The following is a 24,833-nucleotide window of genomic DNA, read 5'->3' as shown; positions in this document are numbered from 1 at the left end:
CAAAGGTGGTTTTCTCCTCTCCTCCATGTATTTATTCATCTATTTACATAATTTATTGACTTAATTCATTCATTTAATCCTGTTTTTGTATTTGTAAGGACTCAGGGATATATATTTTACGCTTGGGATCACAACACACTTTTAATTTTTTTTATATTTTCCGGTGCAAGGGATTCCACTCAGGGCCAGGAGCATGCTAGGCAGCTGCCTACCCATTGAGCTACATTCCCAGCTCCCTCCCTTCTTTTGTGTGAACCTTTTTTTGTCTGACTTTAGATTATTTTCTATGTGTATTCCAGACCTGAGGTTTGGAGCTTCAGCTCACCACTCTCCTGTAACACTGGTTTCTTCTGTGAGCAGGACTTTAGACTCTGGGACACAGTTGAAGAATGTCATGGGAAAGGCATAAAGAACCCAAAGATGAAGGACAAAGGGTAGGCCATTTTCCAGTGGCTTATGTTCCCTCTAAACAAACAGATAATACCTTATGGGCTGATGGTCACCATGTACTATGGCACTGTCACCAAATTACATAAAGACTCCATTAAAGACATGATAGCAAGTTTACAAGGAACAACATTCTGGAAGTAACTCCATGCTAAAGAACCAATGAGAAAATGAGGGGAAGGAGAGAGCAGATGCAATGCCAATCATCTGCAGGTCTTACATCAAGATGTTACAAAGAGATCTTACAAAAGAACTTTAAAAAAAAAAGTTGTGTAAAAAAAAAAAGAAAAAAAATCAAATTTTGCTAGACTGTATCACAATTTCCTGGGAGTCATTTATTTAATACATTTTAAAAAGGGGGTGGGAGAGTGGGAACCAGCCAAACTACTATTTGGGGCTTCATTCGCACTAAATTAAATCTCTTCGGGACTGCAGGATCGATTTTTAGGGATAAACCTTTGGATTTTACTGGTTTAGCAGTGGAGAAAAGAGTCGCAAGTATGGTTGGTTGTTGATGGACTGAAGCTATGAAGTTAAGAGCGTTGCTCTGGTCATCCAGGGAGGGTCCCTGTGGATTAGAAACAGCGCGCAGGAGAAAAAGGAGCCCAGGTGCCAACGGACCCAGCTGACCCGGGGGCCCTGGGAATCTCTCCCCCGAGCCCGGGAGGCGGAGCCTCGGAAGTCCCCTGGGGCCGCTGCGACATCCCCCTCTCGCCAGGAGGCGGGGCAGCCCTGAAATGAAGTGGAGCGCGGGCCCCGCAGGTGGGTGTCCTCGCCACCGTCATGGAGCAGCAGCGCGCCTCAGCTCGCCTGTGGATTGTTCTGGGGCACCTCGGCTGTCCTTCGGCCGGTGCCGTGGTATCCTTTGGGCTGGGCTGGGCTGGGCTCGGTCCAGATGGAGCACAGCAGCCTAGTCTTTGGGGGTGGCCCGGGCCTAGGTGGTGGCCTCCAGGGCGCAGGAGGGACACTTCGCTTGCACTTTTGGGTCCTCCGCGCTGCTATCCCTGCAAAGGTTATATCTCAAACAGGCGCCCGGGGAGCGAGGTGGAGGCTGGATCTCCATGTTCTGGTGGCTCCCACCCCCTCAAAGGCTTCTTTCCTGGCGATTGGGTACAGGACCATCCTGGTTTCCCTGGCAGCTATTGGTTCCATCCACCTTTCTTGTCCTTCCTAGGGCTGGAGGTGGGTCCCAAAAGAGGCCTTGCCATAGTCAGCTGCCTTGTCAATTTCTGCACTGTGTGTGCACCACAGTGCAGAAATGTCTGGAGACCAAGAAATGCCCCAGGACAATCACACTGTAAACAGAAGCATAGAGCTGACTGGAAGGGGCTTAGAGGACAGGTCACTAGAATCCCCTCTAGAGAGGACACAAGTCCTCTGAGGGGGTGGGAGCTGGACACACTGGTGCTGCTCTGGACCACCATCTGGAGGTGAAATCCTCTCTCAGCCTGTGCTTCTGGTTGCTCCCCTTGCTAGTGGAGCTCTGTGCTCTGTGGCAGCCTCTGGGGACCTGGGGACCCTGACAGAGTCTGCACTGGTGTCTGGAAAAGGACTTAGAATCCAGTGCCTGGGTTGTCCTTGAGTCTTCAGAAGTGAATGCCAGCCAAGGTGTGTGTGCCAGGCTTGTAGAGGAGGAACAACCCAGAAATGTGGTAGTGTGAATAGGACCCACAAATCAAATCGGTTTCTTGAACTGCTTTTGCCTGCTCAGTTTAAGCCTTCTCATTCAGAAAGTGCTTTGGGAAGCTCTGTAGGAACTGCCTGGAGTTTTTCTTTAGGCCAGTAGCCTCTCTTCTGCTTTTTGTTAACATCCTGACATCTCTCCTAAGGTTGAGTCTAATAGCTGTGTCTTGGACTTTCAGTGTTGCTCTTCCCAGTGGGTTTCCAAGCAGCAACATGGAAGAACATTGCCAGTTTAAACTTTGTCCATAGGACTGTAAAGTGGTAAAGAGACTCCAGGAGAGGATGTCAGCTCATTTTACAGTGAGAAACAGAGAATAGAAGAGATTAAAAATTGGAACTATTTAACTATACCAGTGTTTGTCATAGTGTGGTCCATAGACCAGTGGCATCTGGGTCCCCTGGGAATTTGTCAGAAGAACTTGTTAGAAGAGGACTTCGCTGTACAGGTGTAGCTCAGTGGGTTTAATTCAGTGGTAGAGGGCTTGCCTAATACTGCAGGGCCCTGATTTTCACCCCAGAAGTGGTGGGGAATGCAAATTCTAAGGCTCAATTCAACTCAGACTGCAGAATCAGAATCTACAGGTGTGGCCCTGAACTAAATTGTGGGAGACCAACCTCACATGTGACTGAGTCACGAGAACAGAAACCTGGCACTAAATGCTGAGAGCTGTGATACACTGGGACTGGATATATTTAGGTGTATGATTGGTATTTCTTGGTTCAGCCTCTCATTGCTTTGTTTTTCATTTCTGTCATTCTGGGGATGGAATCCAAGGTGTGGTGCATGTTAGGCAAGTGTTCTACCACTAAGCTAAATCCCATCCCTCTTAATATTTTTTAATTGGATTTTCTGACCCTGCTATTTCTGAGCTTAGAGATTAGTTTTTTTTGATGGGTTTTTCCATATCAGCACTGTTGAGTTTGGCTTTCTGTGATGAAATATTTCATACCTGGATTGTATAATATAGTAGCCCCAGCCACATGTGGCTGGCTATTGAGCTGTTGAAATAGGTCAAATTAGGATGAGTGCAGGTGAGGGACTGCGTTTTGGCATTCAATTAATTTCAGCTTAAATAGCCAGAAGTGCCTGGTGGCTTTGATCTTGGACAACACTGGAAAAGATGTATAGTGAATATTTCCTTTAGTCTTAGACTTCTTAAAGATTCATGACAGTTTTTCACCAGCTTTCATTGTTTCTTAGAATGGTAGATTTTGGAATAAGGACTGATCATTTTTGAAGTGTAAAATGTCAAGTTTTCTTTTTTAACATGAAGTCAAGTAAAGATGGGAAATTAAACCCATGTAAGTCATTATTCCACCATTGACAAATCTTAAACTTGCTGGTGTTTTCCTTTCCTATGCATAGTATTAAGACCCAGGGATATTTGTGCATGCATTGTTTTCACCTAACCTTAGCTTATAAACATTTCCATATCATTAAAATTTCCCCAAGAACCAAATTACAAAGAAAACATGCTACAGGAATTCAGGAGAGGCAACAAGACCATTGGTCTAGAGTCTGAGATCTGAGTGTCTTGGCAATGACAATTTGCTGAGAGTCATTTACTGAGGCAGGGTGTTAACCCCTCTGCCTCTGAGAGAGCAGACAGGAGCTCATAATTCTGACTCTTGGCTTGCATTATTCCTGGATTATGACACTGACATCACATTTGATAGAGGTGTCACTTAAGAAATGACAACCTGTTCATGAGAAGTGACACTCTGAAAGAACTCTTAACTAAAGAAACAATGAGAAAATAATAGAAATAATGAGATACTGTGTCAATAATCTCTAGTTACAGTTTGGAAAAGAGATTTTTAGAAAAAGAATTTTTAGTTCTTCCACATATTTAAAATTAGACTAGACTGTGGGATATAAATGAAAGGACTTAAAGGAGCAGTGTGTACTTGTCAGGGTGATGTGGGAAACCTGAGCATCTGGTGTCTGTTTAGGGAACTCCTTTCCTGAGAGAACCACCTCAGAGCAGGCAGTTTCTAGACAAGGTTGACTCCCAAATTTTACTTTATTTGCCTTAATTCACACGCTAGGTAGCTACTCATACTTCAGGGCCTATTGCCCCTGCCAGTTTCCATCCTCGGCAATTCCAGTAAGTAGATGTCATTTTAAGTGGTAACTCTACTATGTATATAAATGCTTTTCTAGTGGTAATTTAGATCTGATATAAAATATGTATTGCCTGTTTGAATTCATTATACAAATGCTTTGTTTGTAGGATTTGTTCTAATTAATTAGAACTGTGGATGCTTTTGAAGATCTTGTCTTTAATTTTTCTATATTTTTTCTAAACTTCAGAAAAAAGGAAAAATACCAGAAAATATATAATCTGAGTTTTGAAAGTACTAGCATGGGGGCTGGGTATATAGCCCAGTTGGTAGAGTGCTTGCCTCGCATGCACAAGGCCCCGGGTTCAATCCCCAGCACACACACACACACACACACACACAAAAGTATGTTTTATTACAACTAAATTAGCTTATCCTTTGGTTAAATTAATATATTAGCTAGAATTTTTTGTTTTCATTATATTTTTTTCTCTTTGTCTTTTTTTTTTTTTTTGGATTTCACTAAATTGGTATTGAACTCCTTGGCTTTAGCAATGTTTCTGTTTCAGCTTCTTGAGTTGCTGAAATTACAAACATAGGTTTATTAGTTTTTTTTTTTTTTTTTTTTTTTACTGATGGGGATTGAACCCAAACCCGTTCAACATTGCATTCCCAGTACTTTTTTTTTTTTTTTTAATCTTGAGACAGGATCTGGCTAAGTTCCTTAGGGCCTCACTAAGTTGCTGAGGTTAACCTGGAACACGCAACTCTGCCTCAGCCTCCTGCGTCCCTGGGATTATAAGTGTTTACTACTGTGTCAGGCAAGTTTTATTCTGATGTCACCTTAGGGGAAAACCTTGACCTACATAAATATTGTTACAGCCACAATTTCAGTCTTATGAGAGGTGTTGGGTGATTTTATTTGCTGATATCTTTTTTAATATTGTGATTTCTCTTTGTTGTTGTTGTTCTAATTAGTTATACATGACAGTAAAATGCATTTTGACAGATCATACATAAATGGAGTATAACTTCTCATTCATGTGGTTGCACGTGTTGTAGAGTTACACAGGTCATGTAATCATATTACACATAGGGTAATAATGTCTGATTCATTTTTCCATCATTCCTACCCTCATGCCTCTTCCCCTCCCTGCACCCCCCTCTGTCTAGCCTAAAATACCTCTATCTTCCCCCTCTCCCTTATTGTGAATTAGCATCCACATATCAGAGAAAACATTTATTCTTTGGTTCTTTGGGATTGGATTATTTTGCTTAGCATAGTAATCTTCAGTTCCATCCTTTTACTGGAAAATTCCATAATTTCGTTCTTCTTTTAGGTTGCGTAATATTCCGTTGTGTGTATATACCACAGTTTCTTTATCTATTCATCTGTTGAAGGGAAGGTTGGTTCCATAGTTTAGGTATTGTGAATCCGGCTGCTGTAAACATTGATGTGGCTGCATCACTGTAGTATGCTGATTTTAAGTGCTTTGGGTATAAACCTAGGATTGGGTTGACTAGGTCAAATGATGGTTTCATTCCACGTTTTCTGAGGAATCTCCATACTGTTTTCCATAGTAGTTGCACCTATTTACAGTTCCACCTCATTTGCTGATATGTTGTATATTTATTTGGATTTTGTTATTTTGATTATTTCTGAGAACGTATTGATTGAATTGAAACCATGAAATTTCTTGAATTAATTTTCCAACTGAAAACTATGTACATGCACCCAGAACAAATTTAAAAATCAGAAAAGGAGGGAATTCAAAAAATCACCCATAATTGCATTATTGAAAGGCAATCACTGTTAAAAATCTTTTTGGTGTATTTCTCAGCAGTCTCCTTTGCAGAAGTAGTGTCATATTTACATCATTGTAATCATATTTTATTATAATGACCATTTTCCACACATTCATTTCCTTCAGTTTTAATGCCTGAGTCATTTTCCACTGAGTGGATATAATGTGATGAATTAATATTTTTCCCATGACTGTACATTTGGTGACCACTGTGAATGTTTTGGACCTGAAGTTTTTCAAACATTTTAAGATCATGTTCTTAAAGACCTACAATTAGAAGTATTGGATATAGGATATCTCATTTCTTGGATTCTTGGTACATAAAGGTAGGTTGTAATTAAGTTTGGACTTATTTAGTGCCCTTTTGTCCTGTAGGTATACTTTGGATAATAATGTGCTAAGCCTGGAACAGAGAAAATTTTATGAAGAAAATGGATTTCTTGTTATTAAAAATCTAGTATCTGATGCTGATATTGACCGCTTTAGGTAAAGTAAAACTCTTGGTTATTTTACAAAATGTGTATTATGGCAATTATGTCATTGGCAGGAAAATGGATGAAACTGGACAACATCATGTTAAGATCAATAGGCCGACTCAGAGTCAAGGGTCATTGTGTTCACTCACGTGGAAACTAGAGAGAAGAAAGGGGTAAAAAGAGGTCTCATGAAAATAGAAGGGAGATCAATAGAGTACATCAACAGGTTCTGTGGGAGGTAGAAGAGGAGAGAGAAAGGGGAGATGACCCAAGAATACTATGTGCAGATATGAATATACCACAATGATATAATTATTAGGTGTAATTATAATGCATGAATAAAAATTGATATACTATGCATTATATGTATGTAATGGGAATACAAGTTAGATTAGCCTCTGCAAGTTCATGTATTTTTGAGTGATGTGTTTTGTTGGGATGTGTTTAGGAACATGCCAGACTTTCTATCCTTCTTTTTTTTTTGTTTATTTTTTTTATTGGTTGTTCACAACATTACAAGGCTCTTGACATATCATATTTCATACATTAGATTGAAGTGGGTTATGAACTCCCAATTTTACCCCAAATGCAGATTGCAGAATCACATCGGTTACACATCCACAATTTTACATAATGCCCTATTAGTAATTGTTGTATTCTGCTACCTTTCCTATCCTCTACTATCCACCCTCCCCTCCCCTCCCATCTTCTCTCTCTACCCCATCTACTGTAATTCATTTCTCTAATTGTTTATTTTCCCATTCCCCTTACAACCTCTTATGACTTTCTGTCCTTAATGTCAGTTCTACCTCTTAATATGGTGTGTTCCACACAGGTGGCATGTCCCACACAGTCACCTTAATTTTCCATACCTGTGTGTACTCCTCTGTAAAATGTCCATAATAATAGTACTGATCTCCTAGCATTATTGATAGGACAAAAAGGGTAAAATATGTGCAGAGTACCATGAAAAGGGCCTTGCATCAGGTAGTTGTTACAGGAGTATTTGCTACTACACGCCAAGCATCCTTAACATGAAAATTCCATATCCAAATCATTGAGCACCAAGATGATGTCACAAGAGGAAAATTCTGCACTTGACCCCATGTGATGGTCATGGTCACAACACACTCACACTAAAACTATTGTATAAAGTTACCTTCAAGCTATGTATATATGGCATATAGAAAACATAAATTCTGTAATGAGCCGTGGGTCCCATCTTTAGGGTATCTCATTATTATTTTATCATCATCATCATCATCATCATCATCTTCATTACCATTATTTTCAGTCCTGGGGATTGAACCCAGGGGAGCTTTACCACAGAAGTCCATCCCAGACCTTTTCATATATATATATTTTGAAAGAGAGACTTGCTTAATTGATTAGGCTGGCTTCACACTTATATCCTGCAGCCTCCTGTCCTGAGTCTCTATGATTAGAGGCCTGAGCCACCACAATCAGCTCATTATGTATAAGCCAATATAACAAAATCCAAAAAGAAAAAATCTGAAATACTTCAAAGTATTTCAGATAAGGGATACTTAGCCTATATTATTACAATGTAATTATGAAACAATTTCCCCCCTGGTGTGTTGAGCCAAGCAATATTTTCATCCTGGTAGTGGATTCCAGCTAGGAGGCCTCGATTTCTGAGTTGGCCATTTTCTCTTCACTCCCATGAAAATTATTCTACTAGGCCTGAGGGCTGACGAAATAGAGAGAAACTACTCCTGTACCTGCCAATCTTTGCACAGGTCCAGGCCAACCAGGGGCTTGGAGCAGAGGTCATGACATTGTTTGTAATTTAATTTTCTAGGGTTGAATTTGAAAAAATCTGCAAAAAGGAGTCGAAACCAGCAGGACTAGTGGTCATGAGAGATATGTCCCTTGCAAAATCAGGATGCATTTCAAGTGAGAAAACAATCGTGAAGGTTCAGAATTTGCATGATGATAAGGAGCTCTTCAGATACTGCACTCTCCCAGAGGTTAGAGACTGATCTTGTTTTGGTTTCTCCTTCATAGCCAGCCTGCATGTCTTCCCCAGACCTGGTGATTGTACTGAATTTAACCCTTTTCCACACATGGTGCTAGAGTGGTGTTCTCAGCTGGAGGGAGTTTTGTCTTCCAGTGGATACTGTCAATGTCTTAAGACTTTCCTTATTTCCAGGATTTTCTGGTAGTTACAACAGTGGGGGAGTATGCAATAGTGGCTTCTAGTGGGTAGTGGCCACAGATGCTGGCAATAGGGCCCAAGATCCTATGATGCACAAAAGAACTCTCTCCCCAAGAATGATCCCAACCAAGATACCAATACCACCAAGACTGAGAAACACCACTATGGATTGTGTTAATTATCTTTTGTTAAGAAAAACAGGAAATAAACAGCAAGGGCTCTATTAAAAGTAAATATCAACAGGTGTGAAACTAGTGTAAATCTATTCATTCATTCATTCTTCTATTGGTTTATGAAGCTTGTCATTTGAGTTATGAATTTGCTTTTATTTATTTATTTTATTTAATCTTTTTAGTTATATATGACAATAGAATGTACTTTGACATATCATACATATATGGAGTTTAATTTCCCATTCTCATGTTTATATATGATGTAGAGTTACACTGGTTGTGTATACATATATGAACATAGGAAAGTTCTGTCCAGTTCATTCTATTGTTTTCCTATTCCCATCACCTTCTTTTCCCACATTCCTCTTTGTCCCAATTCAGGGAAGCTACACTCTTTCTCTCCCCGCCTATTGTGAGTCAGCATCAGCATATCATAAAGAACATGAATTTGCTTTTAAATTTAAATTATGTTTTATGTTACCTTGTTTATATATAGTGCTAAGGAGTAAACTCTGTGGCACTTTATTACTGAACTACGCCCTCAGTCTATTTATTGTTTGATTTGAGATATCAGTCATGCTGTGGTTGAGGCTGACTTTGAACTTATGATTTTCTTGCCTCAGCCTCTTGAGCAACTGGGATAACAGGCATACATCACTATGGCTGGCTTAAATTCATTTTTAAAAATTATTTTTCTTTGAGAGTAATTCATATTTCATGGATGGAGTTGGAGAATATCATGCTAAGCAAAGTAAGCCAATCCCAAAAAACCAAGGGCCGTATGCTCTCTCTGATAAGTGGATGCTGATCCATAATGGATGGGGGGGGAGGCATGGGAAGAACATAGGAACTTTGGGCAAATGGGAGGGAGTATGGGGGCAGGAAAGTTGGTGGAATAAGAGGGACATCATTACCCTAGGTACATGTATAACCATACATATGGTACAACTCTACATCGGGTACAACAAGAGAAATGAAAAGTTGTTCTCTATTTGTGTATGATGAATCAAAATGCATTCTGCTGTCATATGTACCTAATTAGAATAAATACATAAACAAAAAAGAGTAATTCGTATTTCAAGAGAATTTAAGTAATTCGTATTTCAAGTAGATCAGGAGAGTACAACATGAGAAGAAGTCTCTCTACCCAGCCTCACTTGCTGTGAGCTCTTTGTACATTCTTCAGGAATTAGCTCCTGCATCCTCAAGTTTGTTCATACACTCCCACCTTTGAGCACCATGGTTTCCTAACCATTTGTTTAAAATGATTTGAAAGAGACATTCTATATAGCACTTATGAAAAACCATCACCAAATGCCGTCAGAGTGTTTGACTCCTGAAGACAGACTTTGTTGGGAGTTGCACAGCCTCCAAAGACTAATTTCCCCATTCCCCAAGATCCTGCTGTCCAATGGTGAGCCCTGGTGGCTCACATGATCCTGCCATCCAATGGTGAGCCCTGCTGGCTCACTTGATCCTTACCCACCAATCAGATTAGCCCTGCTGGCTCACATGATCCTTACCCACCAATCAAAAAGCACCCATGCCAACTGTCAAACCCTTCAACCATTAAACTGTCATAACTGTCAAATCACCCCCGGCTCTATAAATATACATAGCTGTTCCTCAATAACCGGGCATTTTCTCCAAAGGCAAGCCTTGATCGTTCTTTCAGACTGCACAGGTAAATCACCTGTGATGGACTGTTCAGCCCATGGAGAGAAGGCCCAGGGGAAATGATCCCCAACCATCAGTGAGTCAACCTCCAGTGCTGTGATGGGAATGAAGTCGGCAAGTGCTCACAGAACTTGAAGCCAAGGCAATTCTTGGTGGATGAAGTACTACCATCCTTGACTTTCAGATGTTCTATTTTTCTTTCAGCGGAGACTCAAACTCCATGGGGACAGAGACCTCCTTTTCTAGTTCACTTTTGAGCCCCCTACTGGCCAATACTCTGCCTGGTTCATGAACCTTAGGGAAGAATTGTTGAGGGAGTGGCCACATATTTTGAAAGTGGTCCTCTGACAGCCCCAAGTCATGATGGACCCTTCTTATGCAGAGTCTCCCAGGAGGAGGGAGACACTGCCTTCTATTGGGGCCATCCTCTGTCGCTTTGGTTAGCAGAAGAGCTGATCCTGGGCTTCCTAGTTGATACCTCCTAGAAACCCTTATCTTTTTTTAGGGCAAAAGAGAAAGGTTACACTTCAAGCTTTCTCAAAAAGTTCCCATTGAATGCTGTGTATTGGAGACCTGGAATGATTTCTAACTCCAAGATTTCCATTTTTTGTCAACAGTGTTGTGAAATACCAATTAATGTTTAAATTGTTGCCATTTTGTTTCTTGTGTGGACATTTTATGCCTCTTGTCTGCATTTCTGATTTCCAATGGGTTTGTTTTTCCTTCTCCTTTTCCCAGATTCTGAAGTATGTGGAGTGCTTCACTGGACCCAATATTATGGCTATGCACACAATGCTGATTAACAAACCTCCAGATACGGGTAAAGGGCTCTTATTTGTTAAACAGAGGGAAGACAAAAAGATAGTTTAATTAACACAGGTAAACGTGATGTTCTAGAATCATTCATATGTGTAACTGTCAAACTTTGGATTGAGTGAATGTGAGTGCTGCTAAGTCTTATTATAGCTCATGTTATATCAACGTTAAAGTAAAAGTGATTTCAGATGTTGCTTTTAGGGTTATTGTAACTCTTCCAATGAATGGTTCTCTGAAATGACAGTTTAAGAAATGTGACTGTTCTTATATCATAGACTCCTTCTATTCAACATCCCTAATCTTCACCAGCCATTTTTAGCCTGTTGGATTCTGCATTCCTGATCTGAAGACATCATATTAGTAACAGGACAAAAGCTTTGACTATAAGTCTCATTCAAGTCCTGGTGGTGCCTTATGCTCGCCAAATCCTAGATTCTAAATTCTCACAGTGACACGGATTCTGCAAGTAGATCCAAGGTGTCTGCCTTTTAATACCCACCTCCAGAGATTCTACTGCAGGTGGCTCTTGGACCACACCAAGAGATCCTTTTACAACACAGCAGAAATCAGCCATGAGAAGATTTTATCCCTGTGTACTTTTTCTTCCTTCTGACAGCTGGGAGAGGTTTAAGTGATAGGATGTCTTCCTCCATGATGTCCTTCCCTTTGAGGGGAGGTGGTCTGCTATGTGGTTATTGTTTCTGACTGGACCTTGACTGGACACAGGATGACTATTGCTCTGTCAAGTAAGACCTCTAAGGGAACTGTTTATGGCATCAGCCACATAGAAGGGGACCTCAGCTGGGCTCTGTATTGCACTTTGTAATCCTAGCACCTGGGAGGCTGAAGCAGGAGAAGCTCAGCTCCAAAGCCAGCTTCAGCAACTTAGCAGGGCTCTAACTAACTTAGCAAGATCCTGTTTCTAAATAAAAAATAAAAATGGCTGGGGATGTGGCTCAGTAGTTAAGCACCCCTGGGTTCAATCCCCCATACTCATTGAGACTATTCTAATGAGACTGAAACTCAGACCCCTGCCACAAAAATACAAAACAACAAAAACCTGAAGGAGAACAAAATAAAGAAACTTCAAACATAATTGTAACATTCTGTTTAATTTAATTTAATTAGTCCAGCATTTTTAACAAAATAATTATTGCATGCTACCTCTGTGCCAACTATATAGAGTGATAAAGGAATAAAGCAAAACAGAGATGATGGTGTATATGCACATCCCTAGAAAAGAGGGTAAGCACCCAGCAACCAGAAACTCAGAAGACAAGTATAGATTCCGAGCACCATCTTGACTGCTATTTCAGTGTGGAACTTGTCCCTTCAGACAGATTTTTTCACAGTGTTTGATATGGTTATTTTTTTTTCAGGAGAAGGTCAATGTGTTGTTTATTCAGGCAAAGAATAATAAGTATGAGGCTTGAACCCCTTTTGACAGCAGGCTCATTTCAGGCAAGAAGACTTCCCGGCACCCCATGCACCAGGATCTGCACTATTTCCCCTTCCGGCCCAGCAATCTCATTGTTTGTGCTTGGACCGCCATGGAACACACTGACCGGAACAATGGCTGTCTGGCTGTCCTCCCAGGCACCCACAAACTTCCCCTGAAGCCACATGACTACCCCCAGTGGGAGGTAGGTCTGTCTTACCACTGAGTCTGCATCAGAATCTCTTTCCCTGTTGTAATTTCATGTCAAAAACTTGGAAAAGAGACTGTTTTCCTTTCTCAGCAAATCATTGTCCTGAAATTTGCAATTGGGATCAGGAGGAGTTCAAGGACATCAGATCAAATATTCATTATATTTGTTCTTTCATCATATGTGTGAAGGCCAGCCAGTACGGACACTTGAGTAGGAGCTGCCTAGGATCTGAGATGGCGAGGCCTAATGGCAGAGGTCAGGCATCAACCCTTCAACTCTGGTGTTTGTGACGTGCCCACTGACTGAAGACGCTTAGAGTAGAGGAAGGGAGGGAGGGATTGTCTCTTTGCCCCTGTGAGTACCAGCAGAGGCTCAGGGGTGGAGGTGGAGATTGAGCTGAGCCTTGAAGGACAAGGTAGAATTTCCTACCCCAGAAATTCTCTATAGAGGCATCAAGTCAAGGGCAAGTGTGAACCTGGCTAAGGAGGAGGAAAGATGGAAGATGCTCACATTCCAGATAGGCTGGGTGCTAGTGGCACATTTTGGGACTTAGAAGGGGAGAAGAGCCTAAAAATGTACATTAGGATCTGATTAAGATGGATTTTAACAGTGAGTCTTGAGGTTATATATGGAGAATGGGGTGCTTCCTTTTTAGGAAGCTGGAAGAACTTTTCATTTTGTAACTAAAGTGTTTTTCAGCAATAAGTCTCAATTAAGAAATGTACATATTTTGAGTATATAATTTGATGATATTGCCATACACACCTGGTCCCACAATCAAAAGAGTCCATTGATACCCTCCCCAAGCAACCACTGAGTTACTTTCCGATCCTGTTGTTTACTTTGAATTTTATAAAATGTTATATAAGTATAATCCTATGGCATACACCTTTTGGGGGTGTGTGGCTTCTGTTGCTCAGCATAGTTATTTTGAAGTTCACCAAAGCTGACATGTCTCTCAATAGCTTGTTCTTTGTTCCTTTCCATTGCTGAGTAGTATTCTGTTGCAGGACTGAACAATAGTTTGTATATGCATTCAAATGTTGATGCTGCGGAGCTATTAAGGTGCCTCTGCACCCATGAATGATGAGATCCAATTCATTCTTCAAAAACGTGTTCTCACTGTTTGAGGTCTAGAAGCCTAGAGGTAGAGAGGAGATTCTCAGGATTTTCTGTGCAAGATCAGAAGAACCTGAAATCCCTGATGAATCACTGGCAGAATCTGCTTTGAAGTGAAAGGGCAGGCTGATGGCCTCAGAGAATCGCAGCAGCCATTTGGTGCTGCTTGTTTGTTCTTCCAACTTTATTTTATTTCAATTTTTTGTTGTAAATGGACACAATATCTTTATTTTATTTGCTTATTTTTTTATGTGTTGCTGAGTATCGAACCCAGTGCATCGCACCTGCGAGAAAAGGGCTCTACCACTGAGCTACAACCCCAGCCCTGTTCTTCCAACTTTAATCCCATCCAAGCCACCATCCTATTAGACAATATTGCTTAGGAAGCATTACTTGGCAAATGAGAGTCTCCACCTCCCTTGCCATCCCACAGATCAATCATCCCTAGACACACCTTCATCTACCAGAAGCCCCTTTATTTTTGGCATGTCTTAATCCAATGAAACTGACAATGGATCCATTATACTGGGTCAAAGTTACCATGTTCTGCAGTAGGATGATGGTCATTTCCCAAAAGAATACTTTTAGCATAAGAAATGGGACACTTCTGCCCAGATGCTTAAAGGCTCATCATCTGTAGTCACTTCTCACTTTAATTTCTTTAATAAGGATATAATACATTTTCTTGAGTTATGACTACCTTTGGAAATAGTTATCAATAAACAATATTTAAACTTACTATTCTCTTTGTACACTGAATATGACATAAGTCCTTTGAGCTCAGAAAAATTGAGCCTTTTCACCATTCTATTTTGGGGGGAATAATTAGGCTAAGATACCTTAAGTAATACAAGAATGATGTGAACAAAATTCTAGGTGAGGTGAATGTCAGGCTGGGGCAAGGATGTTAAGATTGAGGCTGGAAATGCCTAAGAGAAAAGTGTTCACCTGCATTCATCACAAGAGGCGAAGATGATCTCAATTACTTATAATTCAATGAGGAAGTGTAGGTAAAATTCAAAATTTTCATTTGGTCAAAAAATGAGTGAATTAATTACTAACCTGTGACCTTAATTTTTTGCATTGCTGGGGTTCAAACTCAAAGCCGTGCACATTCTAGGCAAGCCCTCCATCACTGAGCTACATCCTCATCTCTTTGTAAAAAAATCTTTTGAGACAGGATCTTGGTGAATTTACTTAAGCTGTCCTGACCTTGGGATGCCTGACTTCAGCCTCCCTAGTAGCTGGGATCACAGGTGTGCACCACTATACCCTAGGATCTGTGACTTTCAAAAACCAGACGTATGACAGACTCATGCATCTTTTATAATTTCAGAATTTAACTTAGATAAGTTTTCCTCTTGGTAGAAGTCAAAGAACCCTTGCTGTCCCTGCGGAGTCATGCACAAAGTGTTCATTTTGGTGCTTCCTCCAGTGTAGACTGTGCCTGTCTTATGTGTTCCAGGGTGGAGTTAACACCATGTACCATGGGATCCAGGACCATGACCAAGACCGTGCCCGAGTGCACCTTGTGATGGAGAAGGGAGACACTGTCTTTTTTCATCCTTTGCTCATCCATGGATCTGGCCGGAACCGAACTCAAGGATTCAGGAAAGTATGCATTCACATTGCTCCAGTTTTGAAAGGTGAATGGGTTCAAAACAGAAATTATATGTATAGTAATATGTAAAAGATTTATGACTTTTAACTAAACTGGATTGTATTTTCCAGTTTACATACCAGAAAGAATATTTCCTATTTTGTTTGTTTGTTTGTTTCCTCACTTAGTTAGAAGCCAGGTGTCCTCAGGATCCTAAACCTGTTCCTCTTGAATCTTGGTCATATGTGGAATTGTTTCAGAGCAGTAGCTCACCTTGTAATGCACAGCTTCTGCTTTCTGAGGCAAAAACAAGGACTGAAATACTCACATAATCACATTTGAGGTTAGGATTCTAGCTCACTTGGTGGAGTACTTGCCTAGCATGTGTGAGGCAGAGGGTTGGATCCTAGGCAGCACATAAAGTAAAATGAAGACATTATGCCTACCTATAACTGAAAAATAAATTTAAAAAATATAAAGATTGGTTATTTAGGCAATTATGCCATTGTCTCATATATACCTTTTAAAAATATAATCATAGCTAGGTAAAAGTTTTTTATAGTTCCTTAATTAGCATTTAGCTAGGGGGCAGCAGGGAGAGGCTGACCTACAAGGTAGACATTTTAGATGCCAGGGACTGGGGCTTGCAGGTTAGAAGTCAAATCTGTGTGTAATAATTACTTTCTGCAAGAAAAACTCCTTGCTTGGTTGTTGACATTTATGAGATGCTTTTCTCCATTAACAATGTTCACTCTGCACAGGTAATTTCCTGCCATTTTGTCAGTGCTGATTGCCACTACATTGACGTGAAAGGCACCAGTCAAGAAAATATTGAGAAAGAAGTTATAGAAACAGCAAGAAAATTTTATGGAGATGCAAAGAGCACAGATTTGAAGGTACACTTGCATGAAATGACCAAGTAAAAATGGTTCAGATTTTTTTTCCTCAGATACTTCATTAATCCCTGATTTAATTTGAGTGTAGGATATGAATCCTTCTAGGACATTCCAACAAACATAAATGTTTGGGATTTAATCAGATCTCCTTTCTTGATAAAGAACATTTCCATTAGAAAATCTGGTAAGACTCCAGAGTGCAATTCTGGGATCAATATTCCTTTCAGTAAATTTGCATGTGGTGTTAATGAGAGGCATAATGTGCATGGAGCAGAGATGAAACACCTCTCAGGGGGCAGTAGACAGTGTTTCAAGTGCTTTCCTAATTAATACACGTCACTTAATACACATCAAGTATTTGTTAAGTAGTAGATATTCAATGAAGCTGATAAGGAATAGACAAATTAGCAATCATGGCAATTAAATAAACCTCTTCACTTTATAGAAAACACACATTTTAGTCTCTGAACCAAGAAGCTATTCCTATTGTATTTCATTTGCATGCGATAATGAATAGCACAGGCATGTCCCTTCCCCCGAGAGACTGAGTGTGATGATAACTCTGGGTTATCCTGGATGCTGTAGGTCAACACATAGTGCCTTTGGGAACCATCAGAACACCTTCTTAGGATGGAGAATCTTGCTTCTCCCTTTAGAATCTACAAATGTGTCTCATTTTTTGGAAAATGCTCCATGATTGGGGATTCAATCAACTGAAATGTTGGAAAATATTCAGGATATCTAAAAAGATTTGAAGGAAATTGCATCTGTACTGAACACATACAGATATTTTTTACTCATCCTTATTCCCTAAACAATAGTGTATGTAATCTGGATATTGTTTTTATTATACCAGGTGCTATAACGAATCTAGAAGTAATTTGAAGAATATGGGAGGATGTACAGAGATTATTTTATTCAAGGGATAGAGCATCCATGGACTTTAGTATCTGATGGGGGTCCTGGACTGTACATCACATTTCAAGCTTCTGAAGGTTGTCTTGAATCAACACTACCCTGATTTATTTTAGGTACTTTATAAGTTAGAGTTTGTCAGGCACATTTAGAATAACAATAGAATAATAGAGTAACAATGCCAAATTTTATAATCCTAAGTTATAAAAACACTTTCATGTCCCTTTTCTCATTTTCTTCACCAGAACTCAGTGGTACTATACAGTCTCTGTAAAGAGGAATTAGAGTCCCAGAGATTGGTCTAAGTAACAGAGCTAGATTTCAGAGGAAAGCTAATTCTGACATTATTCTTTCCACCATACCCTGCTGTTTGCTCAAGAATAAAAAGAAATAATATCATCTTTGTTGCTTTATTAATAATGGTGTAGGGTGCGTTGTGGCACATGCCTGTAATCCCAGCTACTTCATAGCTTGGCTGAGGCAGGAGGACTGGGAGTGAGACCAGCTTCAGCAACTTGACAAGAACCTGAAAAAATAAAAAGGGCTCAGATGTAGATTAGTGGAGAGTGTCCCCTGGGTTCCATCTCTCATCTCTAGTAAAGCACAAGAAAAAAAAAAAAAAAGCAGAAACCTAAGGAAACCGTTAACAATGGCACCACTTTCACTACTATGATTTCATCAGATATGCGCCCTCAAAGTAGTTCAGACAAGTAAAGATAAGCAGAGAGAACTGCTGTGACTTAGCATCACATCTCCCAGATGCATCACTTGCAATCAAGAAGGCTCACAGGTTGGGGATCCATCCATGCAGTTAGCACTGTTTTAAATGTTGGGAAGAGATTTTTTTGGAGTTCCAGAACTTGCTTTATTTACTAATCAATATAATGATCATAGCTTTTTTTTTTCCTTTTTGTTTACCATTTAACCATTTCTAGAGGCTAGAAATCTCATTCCTTATGGGGAATAGACCAATGGACGTCTTCCATACACTCACTATGTTTGGTATTATTTCCAGGATTTTATGATGTCTCATGCACGACTTGTGAAAGGAGAAAGAACCAACCTTTGAAACAGTCCTTAATTATAACTCCTTTAAAGGAAATTGAAGGAAACAAGGATTCTGAGGAAAATATTTTCGTATTGGAACAGTGTAATCTATCCTAATACTTGTTACCAAAATCAAGAAAGGTATTGGGGGTTTCATTGCATAGAGTTGATTTTGCAGTGGAATGATGCTATGTGAAATGCTACTGTTTTTTAGAAAAACTGATTTGGGATGAAACCTAATAAAGATGATGTATGATTTAAGTATATTTAATCAGTTCCTTGCACTGAATTAGCTCTTTGAAATTATACACACAGGTGCTATAACTAATTAGAAGTGATTTGAAGTAAATGGGAGGATGTACGGAGATTATTTTATTCTTTGATTATTTACTTATTTTTTGAAATGCAGTGTGCACTGAGATGAGCAACTCTGTTCTAGTAAACACTCCACTTCCTAATTTCACTTCATGAAAGACTTCCAATCTAGGACCATGCTCAGTACATTTACATTTGGTGAAGGGCATACAAAGGATATCACATGATCCAAATAAGAATGGGTCCTCATTCCCGCTACCCTCCTTCAAAAACAAAATATCTTCTCCAATCTTTTCCTTTTTTCTAAGGAATGTAGACAAGGACATCTTCCCTTAAGCTTCTCCCTAAGCAGGGCAACTGAAAGCCTTCAGCATTTATGAATGAAACCTAAGATGTTTTGAAGAAAAGGGAGATTTTAAGATAATTTAGCCTAAATGAGGAGTGAGCCTGGACTGGGATTTATTTCAACACAACACTCCATTTCTATTCCAGTGGAGGGCAGCAAGGAGCCCTGGTCCTTATTTTGTGGCTTCATTAAGAAAGAATCAACCAGTTCCTTTCTTGTCATTCTGCTCAGCACACCCATATGTTTCCATGGATGTTAGTTTATTAAGGGGGTCACCCATTTAATCTTAGCCCCAGCAGGAAAGGAGCAAAGGCAAGGGAATCATTAAGAGGGCCTAGGGAAACTGGTGCTAGAATGATATGAACTAAATGTAAATAAGGAAAGCCAGACAGCATGCAGAGAGCACTGCTTTCATCTAGAACACATTTCAAACTACTTCCAACCTGGATTTGCTTTCCCTGCTTGGGCCTCTCAAGTCGCTGTGATTTAAGATGTACACCCCTGTGACCCACTCTTCCCGATTGGAAAAACCAAACTTCAGGCTGGGGTTGTGACTCAGTGGCAGAGCGCTTGCCTAGCATGTGTGAAGCACTCAGTTTGAGTCTCAGCACCACATATAAATCAATAAAATAAAGGTACATAGACAACTTAAAAAAAAAGAAAGAAAAACCAAACTTTACCAAGGAAAACGGCACAATTTTGAGTCTCCATGTGCATGTGTGAGTGAAAGCCAACTTTTCTGTCAGGTACAGGCATTTCTCATCTCATCTGTGTTCCTTCACTCCATTAGTTCACAAAGCAATTTGCAGGTGACCACTCTGTAGTGGGAGGGGAATGACAGCAGGATGACTATGGCTGCTTTTCATCCTCCTTGGGAAGGGTGGGAGCAAACCTATGCTGGAACATGAAGAGATGGGACAGGAGAAGAAGCCTCGCTACTCAGTGGAAGGGGATCTATTTGAGAGGGGGTTAATTTCACCTGACAGTAATCTAAAAGTTTATGTTCAAAGCACAAAATAAAACAATAATTCCTTCTAAGAATTTTGGGACTCAGAGTTGAGGAAAGACAGAGACCTTTGCTTACATAAATGTTGTTGGATCTCTCCCACTTTACTCCTGTGTTCTCTTGAATATATAAAATTGAGATAAAAATATCTATACAATAAAATACCCATCTTATGGTTTTGTTTGTTTGTGTATTTTTCATCATGGGAGATTGAACCAATACTTACCACTTACAAACATCCCCCACCTTTTGCATTCTTTGTTTTGAGACATGGTCTCACTAAATTGCACAGGCTGACCTGGAAATTGCAATCCTCCTGCCTCTGCCTCTGCCTCTCCAGTCACTGGGTGTAAAAGCAAGTGCTCCCACACGTGGCCATCTTTGCCATTTTTAAGTGGGTAGAGCAGTGACATTAAGTACATTCACACTGCTGTGCAGCCCTCATCACCATCCATTGACAGAACTCTTTTCAACTTATTAAACTGACACTCAGCACCAGTCAATGCTAATTCTCCTTTCCCATTTCCCCTAGCCAGAGCTACCATATCCTACCTCCTGGTTCTATATATTTGGTTACTTTAGGGACACTCAGATACAAAGTATTTGTCTTTTTCTGACAGGTTATTTCACTTAGCACCATGTCCTAGGTTCTTCCATGCTGTGGCGTGTGTCAGAATGTCCATCCTTCTAAAAACTGAATAATATTCCATGGTATGTCTATATGGCCCCCTGCTTATTGACTTCTCCATTGTGGGTTGCTTTCCTCCTTTCAGTGATGGTGAACAGTGCTGCTGTGAACATGGATGTACACATATCTCTTTGAGAACCTGCTTTCCATCCTTGTAGTATATTTTGGCTTTCAATTACAGAATCGGAATTCCTGGATCATATGGAAATTCTTTTTTCTTTTTTTTCCCTTGGCGATTGGTGGGATGGTGGAATTGAATTAAGGGGCACTTAATCACTGAGCCATATCCCCAGTCCTTTTTATTTTATTTAGAGACAGGGTCTCACTGAGTTGCTGAGAGCCTCACCACATTTCTGAGGCTGCCTTATATCTCCTGAGCCACTGGGATTAAAGGCATGGATCACTGCATCTTTACATATGGGATTTCTATTTTTAATTTGTGAGGAATCGCCATACTCTTTTATCTAGTGTCTGCAACATTTTATATTCCCACCTATTGGTGAAGCAGGCTTCCAGAGTCTCCATATCTTTCCAGCCACTGGTGACTTTCTATTTGTTTATAGTAGCCATTTTACCCCCCCCCCCACACACACACATTGGGGCCTCAACCAAGGATGTAGCAGTTGCTAGACAAGATCTCTTAACTATGAGGGACTTTTGCAGACCCTCCCCACCTTTAATTCTTCTAAACATTGACACAGGGCTTGCTAAATTGCCCAGGCTAGCTTTGAACTTGGGATGGGCCTGCCTCAGCCTCCCAGGGAGCCTGGATTACAGGGGTGTACCATGCCCAGCAGTAGCCTTCTTGCTGGGTGTGAGATGATGTGGGTTTGATACATTTGACCAAAATAACATCCTAAGCCCTGACTCCCACAGAAATGGAAAGGTGACCTTGACTTCACAATGACTTGGTGATGGAATCTGTTTGGGGCACAGTTACATTTAAGCCTGGAGGTTTGGATAGTCCTAGGACTGACCTGGTGGTATGAGTGGGAGAGAATCCATTATAAATCTGCCTTCCATGGCCATAAGGGCCACAGGTGGGACAAAGCAGGCAGGGTTTTTTGTTTGTTTGTTTGTTTTTCCTCTAAGGGGAATGCCTTGTAAACAAAGTCTGGGACAATCATCTTACCTCTCCAAAGGGCAGATGATCCTCCATGTGGTTGCTTTGGCTGGGAGTGTTTCCATGGAAAGGTGAAAGACTGCTGCATTCTGGCTCTGCCACTTCCTAGCCAATTAGCTTCTCCAGGTCAACAATTGGGCTATGTGCTAGGATGACTGCAGGGAATCAACAGCACAATATGCTGTGTTGGGCATATTTGCATGGCCCAGATTTTTCAGGAAAAAAGAATATATTCTCAGTGGCTCAACGTGCTGTTGGTAGATAGCCTTTAGGTGTGGCCACAGCTTCAGAGGTACCCTCCTGGTTACCTCTGAAGTTTTTAGTTTGTGAGAAATTGCCATACTGTTAGCCATGCTAGTGATTTTTCCACATTTTCATGTTTTTGCTGTCGTGGACAGTTTTGAGGCCTGCTCAGGTGTTCTCAGTGAATTCTTCTGATTCATATGTTCCTGTCTGTGAATTCTTCTGATGTTTTCTGCATGATTAAATCAGGGTAGAAAAAGAAAAGAGAAAGACATTTAAAAAGAAAATCAGGTTGGTTAGTTTGGGAAGGAGACACAGGGGAAAGTGGTAATATCACAACATACTATTTGTTCAACTTGGCTTATCACTACTGATTTTGACATTGATTGAAAAACCAGCCTCTACCTCAGAGCAAAGCCTGTCCAAGGAAGGGACATCACCTTTGTCCTTGGAAAGACCCACAGAGCACTCCTAGGCACATTCCCACCCTGCTAAGTTGTTTATCTACAAATAACAGGAGAGATCTGCTGTGCCAGGTGTCCTTGACTCAGTCAGGCTAGGTGGGGATCCATAGCAACCCCTTAGCAGCCACCAATCAGCATGAGACAGGGAAATATCTGGGATGCCAGATGACCCTCCCAGTAGTTTATGGTGTTGGGAAACCACCTAGTTCAGCAGGAACACCCCTCTTGGCTTAAACCAGTCAGTTCAAATGAATACTCCTTTTGTAGTAACCAATCATCCTTACCCAAATTGTTCCAGCCAGTGAATGTGCTAATCATGTTTTAGAGTGTTATTTGATTTTTCCGCGGTGTGTGATGATTTGCTAAGAGATGCTATGATGTATGTGGGGGTCCCTGTCTTCTCCAAAGAATGTATAAAACTGCTGCAAACCCTGGGCTCGGGGCCTCTCAGGGTCACCAGTGGCTGTGTGTGTGCACGGAGGACCCAGCTATCTTGCAATAAACACCTCTTTGCTGCTTACATCGATCTTGGGTCTCTGGTGGTCTTTTGGGGGTCCCGAATTCGAGCATAACATGATCAGTTGATTACTTGAGTTAAGTAGAGTTTCAGTCTCCTCCTGTAAATGTACTGCCCAGTCTCCCTACTATATCCCTTGGCAGGAATCATTAAGCAGTGACAATTTATGTTCCCCTTCCTCAAAGATAAAATATCTACAGGAAATATTTGGAATTCTTCTGTAAAGGAGGTTTGGCTCCTCTCCTCCATTTATTTATTCATCTATTTTATTGACTTAATTCATTCATTTAATCATTTATTTATATTTCTAAGGACCCAGGGATATATGTTACAATTGGGATTATTACACAATTTTGAGTTAATTTTAATATTTTCTGGTACAGGGGACTCCACTCAAGGCCTGAAGCATGCTAGGCAGGTGCTTGGCCATTGAGTTACATTCCCAGCTCCCTCCCCTATGTTTTGTGACATGCTTCTGTCTGACTTTAGATTTTCTTCTGTGTGTACCCCAGATATGAAGTTTGGAGCTTCAGCTTTGCCCTTTCCTGTGATCCTGGGTACTTCTGTGAGCAGGACTCTGGACTCTGGGACACAGATAAAGAATGTCATAGGAAAGGCATAAAGAACCCAAAGGTGAAGGCCAAAGTTCAGGCCACGACCTAATGGCTCTTGTCCTCTCTGGAAAAAATAGCACTGTATCCAGCTCTTTTTAGATCTAATTGAATTGGTAACAACTATGTACACAATTGCTTTTCCAGTTGTGTCTTGCATATTATATACAATATAATATGTTGCCTAGTTAGAATTCATTATACAAATCCTGTATTTCATGGGATTGTTCTAATTAGTAGATCTGTGGGAACTTTTGAAACCTTAACTTTAATTTTCAATATTTATTCTTTTTTCACCTTCTCTGTTCTTTTTAAATTTTTATTACTTGCTCATGAGAATACCATGATCTTGACATATCATACATTTGAATCAAATGGGGTATAATTTCTCATTATAACCAATGTGATTCTGCAACGTGTACACTTGGAAAAATGAGAAATTATATTTATTCTTATATTAAATAAGAAGGGGACTGGTGCCATGGTGCATGCCTTTAATTCCAGCAGCTTTGGAGGCTGAGGTACGAGGATCACAAGTTCAAAGCCAACCTTAGCACAAACAAGGCATTAAGCAACTCATTGAGACCCTGTCTCTAAATAAAATACAAAATAGGTCTAGAGACGTGGCTCAGAGGCTTTAGTACCCTGAGATCAATCCTCTGACCCCACCACTCCCCCCACCAACACGAAAAGAATGAAAGAAGAAAAAATTCCAGAAAATTAATAATCTGAGTTATGAAAAGCCAATCATGATTTATCACATTCAAATTAGTTTGTTGTTTGTCTAAATCAACATATTAGCTAGTCCTTTGGGTTTAGGTTCACATATATTTATTACATTTTTCTCTGGTTTTTTTTTTTTTTTTTTTTTTTTTGAGATTGGATCTCACTATGTTGCCCAAGTGGGGATTAAACTCCTGGGTTCAAAAAATCTTCTTGCTTAAGCCTCCTGAGTAGGTGGAATTATAGGTATG

The 24,833-nt window shown here is 40.3% G+C and overlaps 1 protein-coding gene across 1 annotated transcript; it reads left to right on the top strand.

Moving 5' to 3' along the window:
- Window positions 1–1,076: 1,076 nt before the first annotated feature.
- Window positions 1,077–23,911, top strand: LOC308651241 (phytanoyl-CoA dioxygenase, peroxisomal-like; the record flags this gene model as incomplete). The annotated part of the gene is made up of 9 exons (XM_081298183.1): window positions 1,077–1,305; window positions 4,180–4,238; window positions 6,375–6,485; window positions 8,298–8,466; window positions 11,243–11,324; window positions 12,782–12,963; window positions 15,554–15,703; window positions 16,450–16,584; window positions 23,738–23,911. The coding sequence occupies exons 1-9, from the start codon at window positions 1,231–1,233 to the stop codon at window positions 23,909–23,911; spliced, it is 1,137 nt and encodes a 378-aa protein (XP_081154309.1). The 5' UTR covers window positions 1,077–1,230.
- Window positions 23,912–24,833: the final 922 nt, after the last annotated feature.

The sequence above is a fragment of the Spermophilus citellus genome (assembly GCF_964194105.1).
Source record: "Spermophilus citellus genome assembly, chromosome: 6".
Classification (NCBI taxonomy): Eukaryota; Metazoa; Chordata; class Mammalia; order Rodentia; family Sciuridae; genus Spermophilus; species Spermophilus citellus.
The sequence above is the reverse complement of the archived record's forward strand: the minus strand, read 5'-3'. Positions and strand labels throughout refer to the sequence as shown.